Source organism: Heterodontus francisci, chromosome 27, assembly GCF_036365525.1.
Source record: "Heterodontus francisci isolate sHetFra1 chromosome 27, sHetFra1.hap1, whole genome shotgun sequence".
Taxonomy (NCBI): Eukaryota; Metazoa; Chordata; class Chondrichthyes; order Heterodontiformes; family Heterodontidae; genus Heterodontus; species Heterodontus francisci.
Genome location: NC_090397.1, coordinates 62,954,305 through 62,972,361, shown reverse-complemented (window position 1 = coordinate 62,972,361; position 18,057 = coordinate 62,954,305). Strand labels below are relative to the sequence as shown.

The following is an 18,057-nucleotide window of genomic DNA, read 5'->3' as shown; positions in this document are numbered from 1 at the left end:
GAGGTGGATGGTTGCGGAAACTGGTGGTGGCTAAGTTTAGGCCTCTGGTATTATTGATGATTAATGTTATACTAGGTTCTGGGCTCGACTGGTGAACTTACAAATAAGCGAACAAGTACAAACGTATCATCAAAACCCATAACTCCTCTGTCAGTATAGGTGAAAAAGAGCCAGCGCCTGAGGGAGGAATGTTTCAGTCTATCACAACTGCTGCAGGGTCCCGCTCCCTGAAATGTTATAACCCATCTCCTTTTCCCAGATGCTGTTGTGTATTTGCAACATTTTCTGCTTTTGTCTCCCTATATCATCATCTTCTCATTTACTCGAGCACTTGGAGAGTCTGTCACTGCAGCCGGCCCTTGGCTTCTAAGGAGCTGAGGGTAGGAGTGAAATAATTAAGGATAAAATTAAATGAAAAACAACAGATTTGGATTTAGAATAAGCATTGTTTAAACATAGACGCTGTGCCATTACCTCAAGAGAAGGCAAAGCCCATTTAATGACTAATTTATCCATGATTAAAAGCGACAGACCAGTTACCTCTCCTGGTAAATGGAGCTTAGCAGGTTAAAGCTGTGCATTACCAAGCAACTGCAACCTTACTACGGCAAAACCCATTCTGTAAGAATTCTGCCCTTTTCCCTGTAACTTTTATTGGGCTGAATGGTGCAATCATATTTCTCTTTATTTCCCTCTCTCAAACAATGGAGGTAGTTTAACACTCGAGTGAAAGATAGACTTCTTATCTAGATGACAGAGGTAATAGATGTGTTAGAAAGTGTACTCTTTGACAGCGGGAAAAGTGGCTTGCTTCTGATCATGTTAGACAGATGGAAATTACTTTCTGAAATCGTACCGCGGGCACAGATAGTATTTATTGGGTTGGAGGAAATGCAGGACCTAATGCAAGATTGCAAAATTTAAAAAAAATTTAAGTGAAGACTGCTCTTTCCATCAACCTCCTTTTGCCAGCCCAAAGATAACCAACACTGAATATTTAATAAGGCAGACTCAATATTAGCCCCATCCGTGTACACTTCCATTCTCGGCAAAACCGCGTTATCAGTAGCACAGAGGGCTCAAGGAAAAGATAAAGCTGACAATTGTAACTTTATTGTCAATTCCTCACAGGTACTGGGAAGCTTATTGAAATGTAATTTTTTTCACACAAGAAAAAGAGTGCTATATTTTTATTTTATTTTACAAAAGCTGAGGTAATCAGGTAAGATTCATTTTCAGGAAAATTTGAACCTGGTAGGATGAAGGGAAAAAAAATTGATGTAGGATTTAAGCCCAGTGATAACTTTCGCAAACCTCCTAGATACCATCACCTAAATGCCTTTTAAGGAGGCTGCATCCAGCTCCCAACTATTCCTTGTCTGAAACTGTGCTGTGAGAAACAGGGGATTTATGTTAACTGTCGTCAGTCTGAGCTCCCAGGCTTGAACATGGACTTGGCATTTCTCCAAAAATGGAGATCATTTTTAATGCTGAAGAAAAATCAAACTGAATAAACATTTTCATTGGTCTTCCCTATTAAAATTTGAGAAGTGGTGGCCACCTGCTGTGGATGTGTCCATCGGGGTGGGTGAGGGGCGTGCTCCATGTGCAGGTGTGCAAGAAAAGAAACACCTTCTCGTCCCTTTAAAGCTTCGCCTACAACCAGGCATAGTCACGCAGAATTCTTCTGTCTATCCTCCCCGCTCCCCACCCTCCAAATAAAAGAATGACACTGCCCAGGGCTTTCCATGCATTCAGCAGCCCGTCTGTCAATCCCAACCAAGCGTGCCCGAGGATTGAGCATTTCATTTGGGTCGTCACCAAATTTCATAATTGGTTATCTGGATTGCTTGAGAAAAGAAGCCAGCTGGGAACTATTCATTTGTCACCAAGTCTAATAAGACACTGACAATCTCATCTGCATCATTTAGGCCCCCCCAACCTTCTCTCTCTCTGTCTCTCGCTGTCTCCCAATCCCTGACTCTTCGAAGCTCCTAGGTGGCAAGTGTGACTACAGTCACCAAAGATGAATTTGGGAACGGTTTCACTGCACAGTCTGTAGTTATATTTTGGAAATCATTGTAGTTTTGAAATTATGCAATACATTATTAGACAAATGCTTGACTGGTTCGTATGAAATTTCCTTTTGTCTGTCTCTTTAACAGAGATGATAACCCATTAAAAATATGGGGCGAAAGAACTTCTGTTTTGTGTCTCAGAATTGCTTCAATTTATTCTTCCCCACAATCATTCCTCTTTAGCCATGGAGTGTTATACGGTTTCCAATCCCGAACACAATGAACCATGAGATGAGAGAAGCTGGGTTGTTAGGACTTTCATTCTCCAGCCCACCTTTCAGCCCCCATTATAACCCAGTACCAACAATAAGCCCCTGATAAATGAGTGACGACAAAGGTGGGAAGCTTGCCTAACCTGTCTCACTCTACTATGCCAGCAAAGTGATGATCAGAAATAAAAGCAGGAAATACACAGCAGAGCAGTTAGCAACTGAAAGATGAAAAAGTAGGCCTTTTTTTCCCCAGTGGAGAGCCTTAGAACAGTTCTCGAAAGACTCCTATCTGAGATGTTAACCTCTCCTTTCTCTTTCAGCTGCTGACTGGCCTGCGGTCATCCAGTAAAGAGGGTTTCCGGCCTAGATATATAGATTCTTAGCTCAAGCCCACGTTGGTTATTGTACTTTGCCACTCCCATAGAAATCTGGCTCATTCCACTTGGTCAAAGCAAAGCCACTGGCGGTAATATTACAATGACAACTTGCATTTATATAGTACCTTTAATGTAGTAAAACATCCCAAGTTGCTTCACAGGAGCATTATCAAACAAAATTTGACACCGTACCACATAAGGAGATATCAGGACAAATGGTCAAAAGCTTGGTTAAAGAGGTAGGTTTTGAGGAGCGTCCAAAAGGAGGAGAGAGGGCTAGAGAGACGGAGAAGTTTAGGCAGAGATTTCCAGAGCTAAGGACCCAGGCAACTGAGGGCACGGTCACCAATGGTGCAGTGATGAAAAGAGGCCAGAATTGGAGGAACACAGCTGTCTTGGAGGGTGTTGGGACTAGAGGAAGTTAGAGATAAGGAGCAGAGAGGCCATGGAGGGATTTGAAAATGACCAGTAGATCAGCGAGCATAGGGGTGATTACAAAGGATTTAAATTCTTTGATGGTCATGGTAGATTGGATAAAATAGATGACAGCTGCCTAATTTAGGGAGATGAAACAAGGGGAAATCTAAAACTATTCATTTAAAACCAAGCAATAAAATAAATTTGCTACGGGGTGTCTTCTAAACGGGTCTTTGGTTGAGATGATTTATAACCATGTTATCGTATATATGGTACACATTTGAAAAGACAATGTGAATGCGAAGAAGACTGCATTGATAAATGGGCTCACTAGTTTCCCTGAAGCTTTTTCTGAATTCCTCTATGATGTCAAAGGAAATCTCAGAGCCTCCTGTAATCTGAGGAACCTGTCATTTCCCTATGTTACTTTGAACCCTCCAGTATATTTTTCGAAAGAGAACATCATTTCCGCTCAATTCTGCTACTAGTCCAACCCTGGGGGTCTCAGCAATGGTCAAAACCCAGCAGCCAGTTATCTCACACCCCGAGAGAGTGCACTATCAGAAGCATTGGTGTGTACAAATATGTTAATTAAAATGAACAGAAGGAAGCATGAGCTTATTAATGTAACAGACAATGTATTTTGAATTATTTATTTAATTCAAGGAAGAAAATCTTATTTTAGTTTCGCCCATGAAGCAAAATAAGCAACTGGCCTATTCCTCCTTGCCTTAACCCTCTCAGCCCACTCCATACAGAAGTGTGGTTTGAGAATCTCAATGGAAGGAACAACTGTGTGTGTTCAAATGCTGGGATCCACGTGCACTAAGGTTGTACAGCACAGTGAGTTTTATGTCGTCTTTCCAGTGCGGCAGCTGTGTATGTAAAATGGTGTGCTGACCTACTTTTCTTTCTCTCGTGAGTGCATTAACCAAGGTGCTTTAGGGGCCAGCAGCGAGGGGAGGGAAGGCATGGCTTGCTCTGACTGCTCTTGGCTACAAAACAATGCCAGTGAAAATGAAATGTTAAAAAGCTGTTGTATTTTCATGTACTACTGAGAACAGTGTCGTCTTGTGGCCGTTCTCGTAGAGTTGTGTTGGTTTAACAAGCGTCCAATCCTCTTGTCTTGTTGTTTTTTTTTGTCTCTCCTGCTCCCCTGTCCCCCTTGTCCCCACAGGCTGTGCATTTGTCACGTTTTCCACAAGGGCAATGGCACAGAATGCAATCAAAGCCATGCACCAGTCTCAGACCATGGAGGTACTGTATCGTCTGCCCTTTACTTGTTTCTTTGTGAATATTGTGGAATGTGGGAAAGCTGCAGTATATCTCCTAGTAAAACATCATCTCTCACTCACAACTATGTAGCTTTTTCCAAGTTTTGATGTGTGTCTATATCTACAATTTGAACATGCTACAATATTGCAAAGGGATAATCTTTTGCATTCAATGAGTTCTTCCTAAGTTCCTCAAAGCATCTCCCAAATTCCCACACCTGGAGTTGGACATTCTCCCACTGTTGTACTCCTGCGAAGAGGTGGAATCTTTTTTTCTGAAAAACAATACTTGTTTTCCCCCTAAAACAAAAGGTTGCTGAAGGAACTCAGTTGATGTGCTTCCCAGTGTGAAACTGCACCATAACCACACAGAAAACTCTCATGATTTTCTCAAGGACAGATTTGAAGGGCTATGGGGGGAAGAGCAGCCGAAGGGGTGGGGGGTGGTTGCAGGTCGAAGTGCGACTAAATGGATAACTATTCCAAAGAGCTGGCGCAAGCAGAGTGGGGCGAATGGCCACCTGCGCTGCAAAATTCTCTGAGTTGATCTTTGGTTTATGTCGAGCTAGTTGATCTCAGACGGAGCAGTGCTGTAATAGACCTCAGTTACAAAGGGAGAATACTTTGACCAACCCCCTGATAGTTAACCGTGACCCTGCTAGAAAATACAGGTGAAGGGTTTTGGATGAGTTCACGATCGAGGTTGACTATTGTGCCCACCTTTGGCGCTGACCGTTAAGGAGCCCACTGACCCTTACCGTCAAAACCTCTTGGGCCCAGAGGGTAGCCCTGCATATTCAAGCACAGCCAATGCTTTCAGAGTGATGGAATCTGTGAACATAGAATAGCATTGAAGCTGTCTTAAAAGGCCATTTATAATATGTTTGTTTAATTGCTGTTCGCTTTCCAGAAATTGTGTGCATGGGGATTTCGGGAGAGGACGTGATCAGCCTGCACTGTGATTCCCTCGCAGTCAAATATCCTGACAGCACTTGCCTTTGTTGCCCGCATAAGTCGAGTGGCAGTTTGGGCTGCCAGTGCCCATTGTCACCTTTAGGGGTCAGCACCTCAGGAAGGGAGAGGAAAATAACTTGGAGGAACTTGGAAGTGGATAGTGCAATGCAGAATCCAATCCTAATTGAATTTGTTAACCGTTTCAAAAGCCAAACATATTGCCCACATTATAATGGGGCTTGCAAAAATATACTGCAGCTTTAAACAGGGTGGAATGTGTTGGGAGAAGGTAACTTCCTGGAAATTACAGCTTTATAACAATCTGCATATGTCTTCAAACACTGTTTAACCACAGGTCTTAAAGAAGTTAGCGCATAAAAGTGATCAGCTAACAACTTGTTGCACTCATTAAAAATAAGATTGACCTCCCTAATTGCTCAGTAGTGGCTGTGGTTCTTAACTTAATCACAAAGCAGATGTTGAAGTCAGCAACGTCCTGCTAAGAGACCAAAGGTTAAACGTGTTTTAATTTGTTTTTGCTGTGTGTGTTTTTTTTTTTGACCAAACCTCCTTAAACAGGGAATTGGCATTTAAAACTAATTTAATTTCTTTCTCATTCATGTGTTGTTTCCGGTTGTTTAATCTTTGTAGTGGTTGTGTTTTTCTGTCCTTGTTTTTTTTTCCCCCCAACCCCCTTCTCCTTCCCTTCTCCCTGTATATTCCACTGTTAGCTATAAAGACTTCTTTTTCTCTGCCTTATACTGGTTGCTGAGGTATCTGGTTCAACTGCTGAAGACAACACTAAGTTATTACGTTGCACATGGGCTGGGTGAAGCACCATAGCAAGCATCTTTATTTAATTTTTTCAAAGTCACAAGCAGCAAGAAGTTGCTTGTCCTATCAACGCTCAAAACTGCCAGCATTCCACCATCTCATCCTGGCATCCAGCAGTGTTGTGAATCTCCCTGAATTCTGAGACCCTGATTTTCGTGGTCAGGGGATGGCAGGGTGGGGTTGGGCCACTTCTGACCCAGGACCCTTCCCCTCCCCCAACATGGCCAGCCTGACAGGTTATGGAGTCGTGGCTCCCCTGCCCCGCTCAGGCCTCAGACTAAAATAGATCAGCATCAAGCATAACTTGCATTTATATAGCACCTTTTAATGTCGTAAAATCTCCCCAGGCACTTTACAAGCATTATCAAACAAAATTTGACACTGAGCCATATAAGGGGATATTAGACCAGATGACCTTGCCTGCACATTTAAACAGGATCCTGCCAGCTTAGGGCAGCTATCCCTGTTCTGTTAATATTCAGACCTGTCGGGAAGGCAGCGAGATCAAAGTTGGTAAGTCTTTCCCCTTTTTAAAAAAAAAACTACAGTCCCAACCAGCCCCCATCCCCACCAAACCTGGGTTCCATCAGGCAGGTTTGGAGAGAATGGTGGTGGGGTGGGGGGGGGGGGTTGCGGGGAGCAGTCAGGGATTAAAATCAGGGCCTGAATCTGTTGTCTCCTGCCTAGTAGATTATTCCAGACATGTATGCCCTGCTATGTGCAGACATTTCTTCTGGTATCTCATTAGAGTTTGTTTGTTTTTTCTAGTGAACACTTGGTCCTGTATTCCTGCTTCACTCTAAAGCAATCCATTCAGCATTTAGCTTATCTAAGCCATTTAATAATTTATTAGCTGCACTAAGGTTCAGCATTCTATCCCTGCTCTGTGCGGCTGTGGCAGTACAGGGGCTATAAATGGTGTCGGTGTCATTGTCTTTGGATAAAGTGGGAGTGGAGCAGGGGGGGTCGAATCCTAATTGCTACCCAGTGACCCCTTGTTGTAAAGTCTGTGTTGGGTGTTTACTCCATCCCAAGCTTGGATTATGTGCTGTCTGGGCCCATACATACTGGGTAAACACTTGCTTTGAGGTAATGGAGAGTGCACCCTTGGAACTGCAGCCTCAACTGAGTCAGCATCATGAGGGGAGGAAAACTGTAAAATAGCAGAATGTTTTTATTTTATGCAAACCTCTTAAGCATGCAGTGGCACTGGATGATAGCATGGAAGTGCACATCTGTGATTGCTCATGCATTGATTTCAGATCTGCAGCAGTTTAGAGAAGCTGAACGGAGTCCAGGAGTCTTTGAGAGAGAAGGAGGGGAACTTGGTGAGCTAGGCTCTCTTACACGTCGAATTGTGGAATGGTTACAGCACAGAAGGAGGCCACTCAGCCCTTTGAGCCTGTGCCTGCTGTCTGCAAGAGTAATTTAGCTAGTCACACTCCCCTGCCCTTTCCCATAGCCCTGCAAATTGTTTCCCCTTCAGATGCTTATCCAATTCCCTTTTGAAAGCCATGATTGAATCTGTCTCCACCACACTCTCAGGTAGTGCATTCCAGATCCCAACCACTCATTGTACAAAGGTTTTTCCTTGTGTCGCCTTGGGTTCTTTTGCGTTATATCAGTGTCCTCTGGTTCTCGACCCTTCTGCCAATGGGAACAATTTCTCTCTATCTGCTCTGTCCAGACCCCTCATGATTTTGAACACTTCTATCAAAACTCCTCTCAGCTTTCTCTGCTCTAAGGGGAACAGCCTCAGCTTCTCCAATCTATCCATGTAACTGAAGCCCTTCAGCCCTGGAAACATTCTCATAAATCTAACTTCACCTAGTAATCAGCAGTAATGTGGTACTGAGAAGGCCAGGGATCAGAAGCTTGGCTCACACACTTCCCAGCAGCCAGAAGCCCAGGGCAGAGTGGCGCCCAGCAACTGAAGATTTGGTATTAGAGACACTCCCTGCCCGTTTCCCAGCAACTCTAGCCCTGTGATCAAGGGCCTCTCCTCACACACCAGCGAAGACCAAAGATATAGGCCCAGACACCTGCCCACGTACCTTTTGGGGCAGCTACAGGATGGCATTATGGTGCCTGGCACTAGGTTACTACATCTCTGCTGCCAGCCTCCCTGCATGGGAGATGCATATGTGACAGGAACATTTCTGAAGAGCAAGTGGGTAAATAAATAAAACAGCCAGAAATTCGAAATAAAAAAAGTCACATCTGTAAGTCATGCTGTTTGATACGGTCTCCATTAAAACAGCAGACAGGGGAGTTCCATTTTAAACCCATTAACTCATTTGTTAAACTAATTATGCACAGCGTCAGATCAACCTGAAGCTGTTACATAAACAATTGTTACTGTTACATTAATTTTGGGAGGGGTTAAACAAGCCAATATGAGCAGTGCCCCTGAATAAATTGCCTTATTTCCCAGTGTAAATAAAAAAAATCAGGAGTGAATGTTCTTTGTTGAGATGCCAGCAATGCTAAAGGATGCCTCGACAAATTGCAGCCTGTGTTTCTGTGCAGAGTTGTATAGTCTTTCATGAATATATTGTGTGTGTGTGTTTTTTTCCTTTGGAGGTTGTCAATTATTTGTGTCCCAAAATGTAACAGAAATTGAAATCCTGTGTCAATCCTATCCCCACAGCCAAGTTTCTTAACAAGAGAAATGAAGTAACCGCTTTTATCAAGTGCCTTCGGTTAAAAATATCTCTTGTCAAAGTTCTCTGGTCACAAATGTAATGTTACCCCATCGACATGGAAATGCTTTCTGTACTGTAAAGAGCAAAAGACCAAACACTGTGGGGAAAATTGCTGCCTTGCTGGAATGTTTGGCCTTGATCTCGAGTTTGAATTTCATTCACCTGTGATATTAAACTGAGTCTTGCAAATCGGAAGGTACTCTGGGTCAATCCATGGCCTGTGTCAAATTAGCTTATTTCAGTCCCACGCGAGGGATGGGATGGGGGGGAAATTGTCTATGGTTCTTAATCTGTCCAGTCATTCCTGCTGGACAGTGCATGTGTTGATGAGGAGGATCAGTCTCAGATGTGCCGGTTGAAAAGACAATTGGCTCTTGCTCCCTGGTATTGTACATAAAGGAAGGCCACTTGGGGTAAGGCGTTGAAAAGCTGCAAGTACCCATGGAATCAGTGCCTTCGGGACAGTTGGGGGAGAACAGGCAGCAGCGCAGGTAGGTAAGGTGGTTAGGAAGGCATATGGGATACTTGCCTTTATTAGCCGAGGCATAGAATATAAGAGCAGGGAGGTTATGATGGAGCTGTATAAAACGCTGGTTAGGCCACAGCTGGAGTACTGTGTACAGTTCTGGTCACCACTCTATAGAAAAGATGTGATTGTAATGGAGAGGGTGCAGAGGAGAGTCACCAGAATGTTGCCTGGGCTGGAGCATTTCAGCTATGAAGAGAGACTGAAAAGGCTAGGGTTGTTTTCCTTAGAGCAGAGAAGGCTGAGGGGGGACCTGATTGAGGTGTACAAGATTATGAGGGGCATTGATAGGTTAGATAGGAGGAAACTTTTTCCCTTAGTGGAGGGGTCAAGAACCAGGGGGCATAGATTTAGGGTAAGGGACAGGAGGTTTAGGGGAGATTTGAGGAAACATTTTTTCACCCAGAGGGTGATTGGAATCTGGAAACCACTGCCTGAAGGGGTGATGGAGGCAGGAACCCTCACAACATTTAAGAAGTATTTAGATGACCACTTGAAACGCCATAGCATACAGGGCTATGGGCCAAGTGCAGGAATATGGGATTAGAATAGTTGGGTGCAGTATGGCCGGCACAGACACGATGGGCCGAAGGGCCTGTTTCTGTGCTGTATAACTCTATGACTCTATAACATTGACGGGGTCAGAGGGTAGGCTGAGGGCAATATGTTTGGCATTTCCTGCACTTGTCATTGGTGATGGGTCAGTATGAAGGGACATGGGCGGGGAGGAAAGGCAGAGGGGAATATATATCCCTGTTTCTGCAGTTGCCTTTTGGTAGTGGTAAGATCTGGAAGGCAAGAGGAGGAGGAAGAAATACACCAGAAGGAAAGTCGCTCCTGTTGGCTTGAGCAAAGTTCCCAGCAGATTGGTATTAGACGTGTCTATGGACTGGAATTCCCAACTATAACAAATAATCTGCCTGTGGATGGAGAATGTGAGGAGTATGCTATCCACAATAGCATCCCTCAATATTATTTTTGCTGGTTTCGTCGCTCCGTTAGTAAAAATTTCATAGATATGTGTGGCTAACAACACAAAAATATACATCATATCGCAGTGATCTTCATTGCGTTGGAACTGTAGAAACTGAACAGTCCCCACTCTGTCACGTAGCAGATAATAGAGACGTACCACTGTTGGCTGCTTGACTGCCAAGTCAGGATGGCGTTGCCCTGAAGGACCCTGCTTCAAGGAGAAACACTAGGAGCTGAGGTGAGTGTCCAGATCCCAGTGCTGGAAGAAAATACGTGCACAAAGTATAGGAGCAGTGGACCCTGGGAGAAACTCGCCCAGGAGAACAGCGCAAAGAGACTGACGAACGGGCAAGAGAGCAGAAGTTCTTGGTGGATTTTGCCAACATGGTAGAAGGCCCTCTTAGAGCTGACCACATGATGATGGCAGGAGCCAGTGGCTGCAAGACTGGCAGGCAGTAGTTGGAGCCCAAAAGGCTTGGAATAACAGGGAAATACCCAAAAAGAAAAGTGAGGGAAGAAATTGTCCAGATAGTTAGGATAGCTTGCAGTTGGTAAGAGTTCTGACAGCACAGAGGTCGAGAGTGTTGTTTTGGGATCTAGCTATTGGTATAATATGCTTCCAGTATTTTCCGATCTCCATACACTTCCTCCCAACATCAAGAGAGGTCCTCAGCTGCACCAGCAAAATAGTGTTCATGTGAAGAAATTCCGTATCTAACTCTCGCACATGCACTATCCGCCCCGACCCCCTCCACTGTCAGATCCACCCTGCAGTATAAACAGGGCAGATTTGGTGCATCAGAAACTGACACAATTACTGAGGGAGGTGGCTGAGCCTTGTCTGGAGAGAAAAACTTTGTGGATCTTTCACACCGGACATCACGCTTTGTTATAAATGCAAAACAATCTTGAGTAAAGAGAAAACCTGATATTTGATCTGGAGCCTGAAATTTACAAACTTCCCTCTGATTGGCCTCAACAGTTTATAAGCTACAAGGGGTTGGTCTACTACCAGAAGTGCTGCAGAACTCAGGCTATATGTGAGCAACGCCACAGGAGTTCTGCTAACAGGAAAATAGGAAATCAACGAGGAAGAGAAATAAAACATCATGGAGAGAAAGGCTTGTAAAAGGACAAAGGAAACAGTCATGATGGGCCAAATGGCCTCTTTCTGTTCTGTATCATTCTATGAAAAGTAATGAATAGAATGAGAGCAGACAAGCAGCGTGGGACCCTGTATCTGGGGAATAACACTCAAATAAATAACTGCCACCTCCCTGCACCACTCCCTGTTTATTTTTCATCCTGTCGCTGTTTTAATCAAGGCCTACAGTTCTCAGTGCTGAGGGGATCTGCCTACATGCCTTTAGTTCGAACTGGAAACCCAATTGCAGCTTGTAAGACCCATGAAGATGGAAGAGGAGTCACCACGATTTAAAATACATCTGCTTGGAAGAGCTGAGCCTGTGGGGACAAAATATCAGCAGAGGCTTGGGAATTAATCCCTTGCCCTGATCAACAGGAAGCATACCTTGGAGGTACCAGAGAAACCACAGTGCCAGGAAGAAGTTAGAGAATGGACGTCACTAGATGGGAAGAAGAGGCAGATTGAGGAAGCTCCATTTTTCCAATTTCAGTGGCCTTCATGGATAGCTTGTGTAAACACTTTGATCACCAGCGATGTTCTTAGGGCATCTGCGGCACTATCATGGCAGCCAAAGGTACAAATTAGACAGGACCCGATTATGTTAGATGTTCCCTCCCCATTAACACAGTGCTGGGTGTCCCTGCCCATAATCCTGAGCTGTAGCTCTCCTCACCTAAAGGAGACCAGCGCATCTTATATTTTCTCCCTTTCCAACTAATGCAAAGAATAGAGGCGGGTTTGGCAAGCATTGACCACTGCAATTTCCACCGGTCCTGCTTCTGGTTGCTCATCTCCCCACCCCTGCCCCACAATATGCTGCACAGCTAACTACAGGAAACACAGCCTGTTTGAAAAATTGAGAAAGGCCTGGTTTGCTTATCAAGAATCTATCTACCTCTGCCTTAGCCGGCCGTAAAGCCTGGGAAACGGCCCCCATCAGTGTTGCACTCTTTCACCTTCTGCCGAACCTGCTGCCAGTGCATTCAGCAGCTGGCCGATGCTGCTGTTTCCAGCCCTTGCCCCTAATGGATGCCCCAACTGCACTGATACTGATGCAGAGACCCATCCACTTGATGTGAAGGGCCAGAAGCTAGGAACTCTTGACGGGGCCAGGCTGGTAACTTTGCTGTGCACCCTCAAGGCCCCCAATCCATTTTGTTATGGCGGCAGTTGGGTTTTTGGGGTGTAAGGATTAACCTCCTCTGAGCACCAGTGGTTAAAACCTTGGTGCCAAATTGCTGTCTGTAATATTTAAATGAAACCCATTAACCTATTTGTTTAAACATAGTGCACAGAGGGAATTAAGTCTCAACCTTCAACGAACTCAAATCACTGCTGACCGTTTACCCACCAGCTCGATGTGTGTATAATGAAGCAGAAGATTTTCTTAAACATGGGATTTGTTGATCACTTGTCCATTGTACTAAGTAGGGACTGAAAGTCAGTTTAATTTGCTAATGAAAAACAGAACCATTATATTTATAAAGAAGCATTCGCCCCCATTTTATCCTGTTTGTATTTAATATACTTGCAAACATTTTAATGCATTTTATGCAAATTATTCTCAATTATCTTTTAAGGTGAACCCATTTCGTTTTAAGAGGGCTTACATCTTTAATGCAGACACTTAGAACTTAATTTTGTATCTAATTAACTCCATAAAATGTTTGGAATGGTCCACACACTTCAGAGGGAATGTTATATCGTAACTTTGCCTATACCACAACAGCCATCTTGACGGTGAGAATGTTTTCACTGGATTCCAATGATACCCAAATAGAAAAAAATATTATTTAAAGGAAGTTTTTGAAAATGCTCTTTTTGGAAAGCATGAACCATCTGTTTCCATAGTGATAATTATGGTATAGATGCTGATGCGCTAAAGGCTTGTTTATTTTTCCGTTTTAATGGCTGTTTGTTGGTGCTTTTTTGCCCTTATTTTTTTTTCAAAAAGAAACCTGTTTTATGTAACTAGAGAAAGATAATCAGTGTTAAAGAAGCCCTGAGCTTCTTGACATGCCTTTAAGGAATTAACTCGCAGGTAGAAATTGTTCCATCCCATCTGCGCGGCCAACGCACATCCCAACTGAGACCCCCAAGCGTGGCCCAAAATTGGGCCTGATTAATATTCCATGCAGAAGTCGCTGGTGCCTGCCGCACCAGCACAGGCTGCTCACATATTGCAAGTACCAAATGTCAGGTCACTACCCTTACTTGGGTCCTTCAATAGATATTATGCCTCTAATTTATATTTAAAAAGTAGCTAATGCCTGTTTTAGGCAGATACCCAGAATGACTGAAAGCCACCTATGGCAGCACTTGAAACACAGGCTCACCTCGAATCCCTTGCTCCAGTCATTTTTCAGAGGGTGGGAGTGCTGTGATTGACAGCAAAGGGCATTGGCCTGAAAATCATGCTCAACAAGGACCAACTTCTAACCCATGCTGTCTTGTTGAGGATCTTACACATTACCTTGAAAAAATGGTTCCTGTTTTGGAAAAGTGATCTCTCTATCCAATCAATGCCCTTGCGTTTTTTTGCACATTGTCAGGTGCCAATTGCTTCTGGGTTCTGATAAGGGATGTGATGTTGTCCATTCCCTACATATCAAACCCTTTACACTAAGGAGAGCAGCCAATATCTAGACTCTGCATGTCTGAGGTCAGCTGCACTCCTCCACAGATGTAAAAGTGCTCTTTTTAGATGTGCAGGTAGAAAGGTCCAGCTTTTGTTGTGGGATCTTTCAGCTGATGTGCTGTTACAATCAGTCACAGAGACGTGAGCTGACAATTATCCTTTTATCCCTGCAGGGAAACGTGTGTATGTATATCGGGGTGAGGACAGGTTTGGGATGAACCCCATGGTCAAATAAGATGTCATTGCTCACTGGGATCGTACATAACAAAATGGCCATTTGAGTGTAATAAAGGAGGGGATCTTGGGGGAGTTGTAACTTAGTACTGTTTAACACTGTGAGGGTACCAGAAAAATGTAGGATTGTTTAAAATCAATAACCTTGTAGACATTGTGTAATGGCTTTCTTTTTAAATGATTAGAAATTAATAGATTTGCTAGGATTAAGAGCTTTCAGAAAGTGAGAGGAAAAGGATTTGACTGAGACTTCTTCCACTGGTGAAATGGGCTGAATCTGTGACTGGCCTCAAACCCCATTGATCCAGTCATTTTTCAGGGGGTGGGAATTCTGCGATTGACAACGTCAGCTAAATATTGCAGTAAGCTCTGTTTCAAGGTGGAGTTGCAAAGGGTTTGAGCAGAGCAGCATTTAAAAAAAAAGAGTAAACAGACCTTTACCCATTTCCGAGATTCGATTTGACATCCTTCGTCTCTCTTAGAGGGTATGTATTAGAATTCTTACTCATTATCTTTCTAATCTGATCTGAAAGGCAAATGTGTCTTGTTAATAAGAAGTTTCATGCAACAGAGGCTGAGGAAGAGAAAATTAAACCTTTTTGTGCTGTGTAATTTTTAGCAGACTTTCTGTGTTGAAATGGTTTTTTAAAAAAATGGATTGAATAGGGGGTGACGGTTGACCAGGCTTCCTGCTCCTGATTGCTATCCATTGACTTCTGTTGAAAAGTGCTGATGCTTGGACGTCAGGTGATGGAGCTCACGGCCAAAAAGCCTGTTGACTCTTATTGCCTAACCTCACGCATGAAAGATGGAAAATCTTGGGGGCCAGGTAGCAAAAGCTGGCCAATGGCTATGGAATTGTACCCCTGCGAGGAGCCATAAAGTCATTATAGCGCAAAAGGAGGCCATTTGGCCCATTGAGTCCATGCCGGAGTTAGCGTCTTCAGAAGAGATGGTGGCGAGAAAATCAGAGGGGGTAAAAACATTTTTTAAAAAGTAGAGGGAAATGGGCAATACATTCAGACTTGACCTCTTGACTCAGAACTCAATTCTAACCATGTGTCTCTGTCTGCGACAGGGTTGCTCATCACCAATTGTGGTGAAGTTTGCTGACACTCAGAAGGACAAGGAGCAGAGGCGCCTGCAGCAGCAATTGGCCCAGCAGATGCAACAGCTCAACACAGCGACCTGGGGAAACCTCACTGGCCTGGGTGCCCTGGGACCACAGTACCTGGCTGTAAGTGGTCATTGGGGAACCAAGAACAGTGGCGAAATTGGAACAAAAGAAGTTTTCGTACCCCAAAACATGCATACAGTCAGTCTTTTTTTTTATTTCTTTCTTTCTTGATGCAGCATAAGTTGGGGTGTGAATTGGATGTCAGTGATTTAATTTCCTTCAGGGAAGGGCGGAGAAGACTAATACCCTCTGTACAGTTGGGAAAATGTTGAATATTATCAACGAGCCTCACACATTCCATTTGGTTTACATTGAGCACTCTTAACTTTATCAGCACGACAGTTCACTGTTTGGTTTCTACCCTCTAGCTTGTATTCCCAGTAATCCAGTTGTTCTGGATTCCAACGGCAGCTCCATGACGCAGTCAAATCCACATGCATAAAGCGTTCGGAACTTCCCAGCAATGCATCCCTTCAAAAACTTGCATTATTATAGCACCTTTCATGACTTCAGGATGTTACAGCCAATGAAGTACTTTTTGAAGTGTGGTCACTTTTTTGATTTGTGCACAGCAAGATCCTACAAACAGCAATACGATAATGGCCAGATAATCAGCTTTTAAGTATTGGTTGAGAGATAAATATTAGCCGGACACCTGGAGAACTCCTCAGCTCTTATTCAAAATAGTGCTGTGGGATATTCCATCTGAGAGAACATACAAGACCTCGTTTAAACGTCTCACCTGAAAGATGGCATCTCCGACAGTGCAGAGCTCCCTCAGTGTTGCACTGAAGTGTCAGCCTAGGTTATGCGCTCGAGTCTCTCGAGTGGGGCTTGAACCCACAACCTTCAAGCTCCAAGATTAGACTGTTACCACTGAGCCACAGCTGACGCATGCAAATTGATGAGCCCCACTTTTTGCTCCTTTAGTAACTCTGCTCACTGGTGAATAGGACCTTGATTGTGGCATCAATCCTAATCTGTAACAGGGCTTCTTATCATCACTAATAGCTTATTTTAGGTCCTGCAAGCAACTGAGCTGAGCCAAACCATCCCATTTATTTAAGAGTTCTTGTTGTGGCCTTGATGATAATTACTCCAAAAAGTTTGATGGATTTTTGCAAGGTGGTACTACAGAGATAGCACCGCAGCCCTGAGACAGAAGACTGTGTGGGTACAAGCCTCACCATAGGATTTGAGCATCTAATATGGGTGACACACCAGCGCAATACTGAGGGAGTTCTGCTTTGTCATAGGTACCATCTCTTGAATGAGATGCTAAACTGAGTCAGTCTGCTTAGGTGAATGTGAAATTAATCCCATGGTGCTATTTGAAAAAGAGCAGGGAAATTGTCCTGGTTGACTTTTATCCCAAAGCTACGGAAACAGATTAACCAGTTGTTGCTGTGTGTGGAAGCTTGCTGTGTAGAAGTTGGCTACTACTTGACTATGTACCAATCGTGACTGCCCTTTAAAAGTAATTCATTGGTGGCAAAGTGCTTTGGGCTGTCCTGAGAATGTGAAAGAAGTTTGATGAATGCAAGTCTCTGTTGATACTGTGTCAGCCAAGGAGCTGGAGGAGGAGAGGGGGGTAGGTGGGTGATGGTGGGGAAGTGCACAGGGACCAACAGCAGGACTCGCAGCAAGCACAGTTTACTTACTCAACAGAGTCTGTTTAAGAAGCGCATCATGGAAAAAACAGTCTTCGGAATCTAATTGAAAAGAATCTCTCTGAACTACAGCAAACAGAATTCATGACTGAAAATCTCCCAATTAAAGCAGGATGATTTCTCCAGTAAAATGCAGTGAGTGGAGGATAGTTAATTAGCACAAATGATGTGCATAAAATCATTCCCAATCACTTACAGCAGTGCGGTCTCCAGGCGTAATTGACGGGAGAATTACCCAATTGTCTTCATTCGGGCTCGGAACAGTGGTGTTCCTCTATGCAGGCTATTTTATAGCATAGCAGCAGCAGTGCTCAAATGTAAATGAGGTAGGACGGCTGCCTCCTGAGGAACTGCAGCTGCTTCCACACTGGAGTCCGCGGGGCGCTTGCCCAAGCGGCTGCAGCTGTTGCTTGGATTTCAAGCAGAAATCGTAGAACCATTACAGCACAGGAGGCGGCCAATTGGCTTATTGTGCATGTGCTGGCTCTTTGAAAGAGCTATCCAATTAGTCCCACACACCCTGCCCTTTCCCCATAGCCCTGCAAACATTTTCCTTTGGATTCGCTAAAGCTTTCCTGAATGTTCTTAGAGAACCTGATTTGCTTTAACTCATTTATTTTCCACAACGATAATGATTTCCTATTTCAGATATTGTCCAGTAGTTAGCTGCAAATTACCATTCAGTCACTTGCCTAGAAATAGCTTCTCCCAGCACTGAAACAGTCCAAGAACTGAATCAAACTGCCTGTAAACGGAATACTATATATGTTAAAGAAAAACACGCTGCATTCACTTCAAGGCAGTAATCTAATCTCAGGGTTGGAGTGATGATTAGACAC

At 43.9% G+C, this 18,057-nt stretch overlaps 1 protein-coding gene across 13 annotated transcripts in view; it reads left to right on the top strand.

The window, feature by feature from the left end:
* celf2 (cugbp, Elav-like family member 2) overlaps window positions 1-18,057 on the top strand; it is a 567,676-nt gene that overhangs the window by 505,285 nt on the left and 44,334 nt on the right. For 11 of the 13 annotated variants that reach the window (XM_068059490.1, XM_068059489.1, XM_068059492.1 and 8 more), the window contains 2 exons: window positions 4,262-4,341; window positions 15,450-15,686. In XM_068059490.1, the coding sequence (XP_067915591.1) occupies window positions 4,262-4,341; window positions 15,450-15,686 (317 nt within the window). The remainder of the gene's footprint in view (window positions 1-4,261; window positions 4,342-15,449; window positions 15,687-18,057) is intronic. The other 2 variants (XM_068059494.1, XM_068059502.1) reach the window with 1 other exon arrangement.